Source organism: Callithrix jacchus, chromosome 8, assembly GCF_049354715.1.
Source record: "Callithrix jacchus isolate 240 chromosome 8, calJac240_pri, whole genome shotgun sequence".
In the NCBI taxonomy this organism is placed as follows: domain Eukaryota; kingdom Metazoa; phylum Chordata; class Mammalia; order Primates; family Cebidae; genus Callithrix; species Callithrix jacchus.
In genome coordinates this window covers 84,525,384-84,533,516 of record NC_133509.1, presented here as the reverse complement: position 1 = coordinate 84,533,516, position 8,133 = coordinate 84,525,384, and the positions used below count along the sequence as shown (strand labels likewise).

The following is an 8,133-nucleotide window of genomic DNA, read 5'->3' as shown; positions in this document are numbered from 1 at the left end:
TTGAGCCAGCTGGTGGTCGGTTCTCTTTAAATTGCAAGTGATATAAACTCCAATTCAAAAGGACTTCAGCAAAAGGGATAATTCACCAGCACATATAACTGGAAGTTCAGGGGCTTCACACACTGCTGGATTCGGGTGCTTCGACCCATCATCAGGACTCAGCTCTCAGAGTTGCTTTGCCTCTGTGGCTCTCCCTACCCCCGAGAGTGGCAGGATGGCTACCGGCATCCTTAGGGTCACACTGGAACAGGTTAGCAGTCCCTGTGGAAAGCTAGACACTTTCCCAACAGTTACAAATATTACGTACATCTATAAACAAAGAGTCCTGGGACTGATTTATTTGACTGACTTGGGCCACATACCAGTTCCTGAAGGCCTTGTTAATTGGCCAGACCTGGGTCAGTTCTGAATCTAGGTGGGGTCAGCCTCACCAGAACAGTATAGTGAGTTTTGGAGGAGGAGGCAGAATATGCAAATAAAAACCAGGACAATGCTGAGTAGACAAAATAAAGGTTTTTTTTCCCCATGGTACAACCAGGGTCACCTGGATTTCATAAATCCTGCCCAGGAGGCAAAATTGGCTTATAATTTCAGTGTTCTTTATTAGAGAGACTCACACAAGAGAGACACAGGAAGAGAAGCCAGAAGAGGGAGGGGAGGATGGAGCCTCTAAGGGTAGGAATTCTTTTTTTTTTTTTGAAATTTTGTTTTCATTTGAGACAGGGTCTCACTCTGTTGCCCAAGGTAGAGTGTAGTGGTGCAGTCATAGCCCACTGCAGCCTCGACATCCCTGGGTTCAGGCAATCCTCCCACCTCAGCAGGCTCCCCCATAGCTGGGACCACAAGTGCATCCCCACGCCTGGCTAATTTTTGTTGTTTTTTTTTTTTAGAGATGGGGTTTTGCCACGTTGCCCAGGCTGGTCTCAAACTCCTGGGCTCAAGCGATCCCCTGGCCTTGGCCTCCCTAAGTGCTGGGATTACAGGCATAATCACGGCACCCAGCTGAGTGCTGTAAGGGTCTTTTCCAGCTGAATGCTGTAAGGGTCTGGGTTAGGCAAGGAAGATGCTAAAGGTGTGGTCACTTGCTGTACGTTGTAGTGGGGGCTTTAGAAATACAGAGAAGAATGCCTTCTGAATAATCATTTCTTCTTTGAAATCATGGCAAAATCTCTCTGGACACGAGGGCTGGGTTAGGCAGCAAATGAGGGTCTGTGCCTGAGGTGTCCCTGCAGATCCAGTGCAGCGGGATATGCAGGTAGGTCTCCCTTCCCAGGGCACAAAGCTGGGTGGGGAACAGCTGTCAGCATGAGCCACACCCCACCCCACCCTGCCCAGGCATCAGAAACCTTAGGGAAATACCTAGATGCTCCACCCCAAGGAAAACGTTGAGGTTCCACAGCCAGGACTGCCCTGTTTGTGTCTAAAAGTTGCCCCAGCCCAAATTTACAGCTGGGAGGATCAGAAGGTCAATCTCTGTCTTCTCCCAGAAGGAAATCATACCCATAGTTAGCACTGAGAGCAGGGTGGGCTCTCTGTACTCCTCATCATAACTCACCATCACCTTAGGAAGCAGCCTTTCTCCTTGTCCTTATTGTAGAGGAGGAAGCCTGGGTGGCCTGCAGTTCTGGGGACCTGTACAAGCTCACAGGCCTCTTAATCACCGTGACACCGCCTTCACCCTAAAATAAAAATGATCAAAACTGTCCTGATGTCACCAGCACTGGTATTGGTCTTTGTGGGAAAGAAAAACAGGGCCAGGGCTGCAGCACCACTGTGTCTGCCCAGCTCTTGCAGCCTGGAGTTCTCTCCCACACGTGCTCGTGGGCTGCCTGCCTGCCTCACCTACCTGCTCAGGGTGGGGCTTGAGGGTGGCCCTTGGGAAGAGTAAGAACTGGGCCAAGCTGGAGATGTCCCTTCCTAGTTTAAGGCACCGCCTTTTCCCTTCTGCCATCTTGGGTGCCTGGATATTTGGGATTAGAAACTAGATTGGAAATGTAATCTTTCTTCAGTTTGGGGCTGAGAACTGGGGATTGGGACTTTGAGTTTATAGCATAGCCTTTCCTTATACTATTTCCTAAAATCAGTTTTAGGATTACAGTCATCTCTCAGAAAATCAAGAAGGAAGACCCTTGGAGGTTCAACCTAAAGAAGAAATGTTCTCATGAAATAAACCAAAAATAATTCTTTTTTTTTTTTTTAATCAAGACTAGAAGTCTCTCCACATTTAAGCTTTACAGACAAATAGAATCTGAGCCACAGGGTTAAACATCACAAACGACACACAGTAACAAATACTGAAGACACCATAATGCAAAAACAACAGAAACAGCCCCAGAAATGCTGTGGAGGCCACCGTTTAATTAATGCAAGTTGAACATACGGCTTTGGTTACATGTGGTTCCAGGCCAGAGGCATGAAAGTCAGTGTTTGTGGGAAAGCCAGGAGGAAAAGCTCCTCCCCATTTCCCCACCTTGTCACTCCCAGTTCTGGTGCCCCCATCTTGGGACACGGCCTCGCATTTCACTCCGCACCAACCCCACTCTTGTAACATGGCACATGCAAAATTGTGAGCTTCTCCAAAGCACGAATATTGCCTTCTTCATTTTAGAATCCATGATGTGCTTGAGGAGAGAATGAATGAATGCTCAAATGTGAATGGAGAGAGACAGAGGAAGGGCAGGTCTATGTAAGGAAACTTATTTTTTCCTAGAAAATCATTGATGAGCCTGGAGAGAGTTGGCTGAACAAAGGTAACAATTCTTTTATTATTATTTAACTTATTAAGTTGTTAGAAAACATGAGAGAGTGAGTCGAGGTCTTTGGATTGGAAGAAGAAGGGACCCACTGAGTTTCCTCCAGGACTGTGGAGTTTGTTTTACAGCCACATGTGGATAAAAAACTAAGGGCCACAGAGCAAAGGACAGGTGTGATGGCAACGCTGGAAAAGCCACACAGTTCAGCCTGTGGGAGGAAGAGGAGCAGCAGAACCTGTGTGGAGCCTGACAGAACCCAAGACACCACTCAGGAACTGAGAGGTCTTTCAAGATCAAACACAGTTCCACAACAGACATTCTGTCTTCTTGCTTCTCAGCAGGAGTTCCTCCAAGCTCTGTACGCCGTGTGGAAAACTCAGGTGTTCTGTGCCCCCAAGCTTCATGCGCCCGTGTAAAACTCAGGTGTTCTGTCTCTGCCGGGATCTTCCTCCTGCTGCTTATTTAAGGGTCTGCTGCTTTGGGGCCTCAAGTGCCTGCTTTATCTCTCCTTTATTACCAAGTTCCACTCTAAGCAATTTGCTAAGACAGAGAATCTCACTGGCCTGGTTGGCCTGAGCCTTCCTTCACTGGCTGACCAACCAGGAAGTCGGCTGCTGCCCGGATCAGGTGTGTGCCACAGTTCATCCAGCCCTGTGCCCAGAGCTCTAGGGTTAGGGGCAAGACCCTGTGTGTGGGCAGAGGCTCTTAGCAGGGGCCGAGAACACTGTAGGCATCTTGAGGGCCAATCCCCAGCCCTAGGTCACAGATACAGCATGATCAAAATGTGAGGGGGCAGGGGCAGAGATTATTTGAATAATGTGTTGAATTTGATCATTTTTGACGATTAAAAGCTGTATGTCCCTCTGATGCCATGCAAGTACTCCAGAGGAGCCACTTGGGACACAGAATCAACGATGGATGCTTGGTGTGCATTGCAAGATGGTAGTGTATTTGTGGGACTCTACAGGGAGAGGAATATGAAGACTTGATAAGAGATGGTGAGTATGTATCCGTGAGGTAGATAACTCATTAATAAGGGACTTTGCAAGGTGGCAACTCTGGTTCAAAGAGGTTATGAGAACAGAGTTTGTGTACTCAGAACAAAAAGGAATGCTGACGTAAGATCACAAAGTGAGATACAAAACTGGTTAATGTGCTACAGGGCAGCAAAACTTTAACCTTTGGCGTAAATTTTCTGACGAAATAGGAATCATTTGTCTCTCTGCAGAATGGAAAAACATTTACTTCTTCTTCTCGTTTTTTGAGACAGTGTCTGGCTCTGTTCCCCAGGCTGGAGTGCAGTAGCGTGATCTTGGTTTACTGCAACCTCCACCTCCTAGGCTCAAGCCATGCTCCCACCTCAGCCTCCAGAGTAGCTGGGACTACAGGCGCATGCCACCAAGCCCAGCTAATTTTTGTATATTTTGTAGAGAAGGGGTTTTGCTGCCGTGTTGCCCAGGCTGGTCTGAAACTCTTGAGCTCAAGCCCACCTCAGCCTCCCAAAGTGCTTGGATTACAGGCGTGAGCTACCAAACCCAGACAGCACTTATATTTTTAAAGTTTCTACACAGTACCATCTAATGTGATTTTGTTTTGTTTATTTTTTTTAATCGATATGGGAATCTTGCTATGTTGCCCACACTGGTCTTATAAACTCCTGGCCTCAAGCAGTCCTCCCATCTTGGCCTCCCAAAGTGCCAGGATTACAGGCATGAGCAAGGGTTCCTCGCCTAACTAATTTCAGAGTTAAGAATGTTTGGAGTCTATTTTTATGGTGAAAAAGTAAGTCAAAGTTACCTTCCCCTAGATAGCCAAATGCCTTTCAGATGGGCTTGTTAGACATTGCTTTAATTTAATATGGAAAGGACTTTTCACATCCCCTTCTCCAAGTTTCAATAATTCTTAACAGAGGGAAACAGCAACAAAATTTTGCTGCAGTGGGTATTAAAGAAGGGGAAACAGTCATGAATGCTGGAGTCAAAATGCCCAAGGGCGTAGGCACCAGGGTTCTCTCCCTGGCTTGGCTGCGCACCAGCATTGCGACCTGGAATCTGATCTCACTGGAGCTCAGCGTCCTCGTCTATAAAATGAGCTATTGAACTACACACTTGGCAGGTCTTTGCCCTAAAGGTCATTTTCAAAATAAATAATTATGCCACTTCCCTTTTCTCACATTAACCCTAAGAGAGAAAGAGGAAGCGGGAAGCCCGCACACGGAAGCAATTTGTGCGCAGACGTTCCTGGGCTAGGAGAGGAGCCTTCGGATTGCTGCAGAGACGGTCGCCCGAGCCTGCTGCACCTTTACCGGCGGTGCGGAGAACTGCAGCGCGGCTCGGCGCGCACGGGCTCGTGGGTGCTCTAGGGCTGCGCAGCCACTGCTGTGTGGAGGACGGGGAGTGGCGGCTGATATGGCTGTTGGGTGTCCCAGTGCCCGCCCCGGCTTGGGGCCTCGCCCTGCCACTATCTCCGAGGCCCACCGCCGGTGCCTCCCTGCAGGGCGGCTCCCCCCAAAACTGCCCGCAGCCAGCCCCCCAGAGCTGCACCCGCCCCCAGGACCGGCCCCTCGAGGACAGGGCCGGGACTTCCCTGGGCGGCTGCAGCCGTAAGCCGCGCGTTTTGTTAAACCCACACACTGCCATTCAGGCCAAACTTGCCCGTTGCCATGGACGTTTTTTGTGTTGTTGACACAAGCAGGGACACGAAATCCCTTGACTTTGAGTTGCAGATCGTGGGTGTTGGCGTCTCCCCTTTGTTACCGGGAAGGGTGGAAGGGGCTTCAGTCTCCATTCTCACTTTCCTTGTCAAGGAGTTGGCTAAGCACCAGGAGTTTTCTCTTAGGCTTCTCTCAGGTCCCCTTTCCATAAGAGGTGAAAAGTTTTCAGAGAGGTGGGCAGCTTTCTCTCTATTCTCAAGGGACCACTTCACACACCCCTTTTCACCTCCAGAGTAGATGGAACTGTGGAACCATGGAACCCTGCCCGCTGTTGCTTCCGTCATACCCTACTGGGACCAGAGCCACAAAAGCCCTAACTCTCTCCAGCCTGCAGGCATCCCAACAAGAGTAAGCGAGGAGGCAGAGACCAGGAGGACAGCAAGAGGCTTTTACCCGCAGAGAGGGCCTGGGAACACAATGCTGAACGTGGGTCCAACCACTGCTTCTCAATGGGGTGGGAGAGTGGTGTGGGGAGAGCTGCGGGCATTTAGAGCAAGACAGTGCCCCCCCCCCCATGTATGAAATGTTCAGGGCTGCATTGCCTCGTGATATCTAGCGGCCCTCCCCCACAACCTGTATGTATGAAATGCAAGCAGCACCTCCCCATCTTTGTGACAACCCAAAATGCCACCTCCTATGTCCAAGCACCCTCTAGAGAGTGAGATGTTTCCTTAGGTTGAAAACCACTGTTAGATCATTTCTAAAATATGTCTCAAAAGACATCAGTTCCTTAAAATATAAGTAGGTGTTACATGAAAAAAGTAGTATGCTAATACCAGTATCATGTTAGGTTTGGGAAATGGTGGGTTAAAAAGTGGAACAGGATTTATTTACAGGACCTCTTAGAACCTTTAATATATAAAAATATATGTTTAGCGGTTTTTGTTTTTGTTTTTTTTTTTTTTTTTTGAGATGGAGTTTTGCTCTTATTGCCCAGGCTGGAGTGCAATGGCATGATCTCGGCTCACCGCAACTTCCACCTCCCGGGTTCAGTTATTCTCCTGCCTCAGCCTCCCAAGTAGCTGGGATTACAGGCATGCACCACCATGCCTGGCTAATTTTGTATTCTTTAGTAGAGATGAGGTTTCTCCACGTTGGTCAGGCTGGTCTCGAACTCCCAAACTCAGGTGATCCACCACTACCCCCGGGGTCATAAATATATGTTTTGAATCACCAAGAGGGAGATGGAGTATGCAGATCCCCAAATTTAATTGGCTCTGGAATTCTTTCTTTGTGGGGCCCTTTTGGATAGAACCCACCTTAGATACCCATGAACTACATTTTGTTGTCCAGAGCACTCTCTGGGGACTTCTGTATCCTCCCAGTGTGAAGTGCGGGAGTGAGCAGTCAAAAGGCCCTTATGTTCTTACTGAATTGAATCACCTAGAATGTGTGAAGATACCAGGAAGGAGGCCAGAGCTTCAGGAAACCGCTGCAAAGATGACCTCACAAAGAAACCATTGTGGCGAGGCTTCTGGAGCACTCGAGGTGATGTGACGTGTCCTGTTCCTGAGAGCGGGCCGTCCAGCTGGCGCCTTGAGTTTGCATGGCTTGGGGAAAGGAAAATAGCCTGAGTGTTTGGAAGAGAAGTATGTGTGGATGGAATTATTCAAATGCTGATGGATGGACTGGGTCTCCTCTCCTGCTGGACTGGCAGCCTCTGTGTGGGAGGCTTTGCCCAGAAGATGGGTCACAGCAGCTCTGGTGAGATGCTGGAAACATAAGCCCAGGCAGATATAATGACAGCGAGTTACAGTAAACCAACAGCCATCAGGTGCTCAGAAGGGAAGCCGAAGCCAGGGGACTCACTGTGCAGAGCAGAACGAGGAGTAGGACTCTCCTGTTCTGCAAAACACAAAGAGCAGAGTGTTTAAGCCCAAGGATCAGCTTCCTCTAAATGGAAGCCCAAGCCGTGCACGCTGAGCTCCAGGGCTGGGAATACAATCACCTGCCACATGCGGGAGGGTGCCACCCAAACATACCCATTTCTCCCCGGGGCGTGGTCAGGGGCAGGGGAGACAGGGCCCTACCACCTTCTGTGTAAAACTGGGTGAGCAGCCCAGCGCCCATCATTCCAGAGCACCTCACCTGCACCCTCCCAGCCTTGTAATCTGCGTTCTGCTCGCCATGTGCTCTGTGCTAGTGAAACTGCCCTCAGAGCAGAAATACACTGTTGGCCCTTAAGTTTTTCCAGACTAACCAGACTGGCCAATGCTTGCAGCTCTGTGTTCAAAATAAAAGTACCTAAGAAAGAAAAGAAAAGTGCAAGTAGGAAGTCCTCACTTCTCCGGGGCTGGTGGGCTCTGAGGATCCTGCCTCGGCCTCTTGAACAGCTCAGAGTCACTTTAAAAAAAAAGAAAAGGCTGAGCAACCTTTCTTTGCACATGGGTCACAGCCAAGCTTCTTAAACTTGGATGACAGTAAACCTATGACTAGATAATGAAAGCCACAAGTCTGGAGGCCCCGGCAGGGCTCTGCTGTGGAATCTCTGGTGGCCCGTTCCATAGGCCGGCGTCTCTTGTCTTCCCCATAGCAGAAATGCTTTCGTGAGTTTGAAACCCTCTGCGGTGACCTCTACATCTTCTCAAGGTCAGGTCTCCACTTGTTCATGGCTTCATGCCCCCTACCCTGCATCCCTGTCCACTGCAAGGAAGGTGGAAATCCAAC

At 49.2% G+C, this 8,133-nt stretch overlaps 1 protein-coding gene and 1 pseudogene across 2 annotated transcripts; both read left to right on the top strand.

Annotated features, from left to right (window-relative positions):
* Window positions 1-214: 214 nt before the first annotated feature.
* On the top strand, window positions 215-7,706 carry LOC103795754 (uncharacterized). The gene is given in 5 exon segments (XM_078333178.1): window positions 215-250; window positions 1,233-1,255; window positions 2,860-3,068; window positions 3,071-3,133; window positions 3,177-7,706. Coding segments are annotated over 5 exon segments (696 nt in total). The 3' UTR covers window positions 3,542-7,706.
* On the top strand, window positions 3,668-7,706 carry LOC118145157 (uncharacterized; annotated as a pseudogene). The gene is made up of 2 exons (XR_008474730.2): window positions 3,668-3,695; window positions 4,846-7,706. The product of XR_008474730.2 is annotated as an uncharacterized LOC118145157 (transcript).
* Window positions 7,707-8,133: the final 427 nt, after the last annotated feature.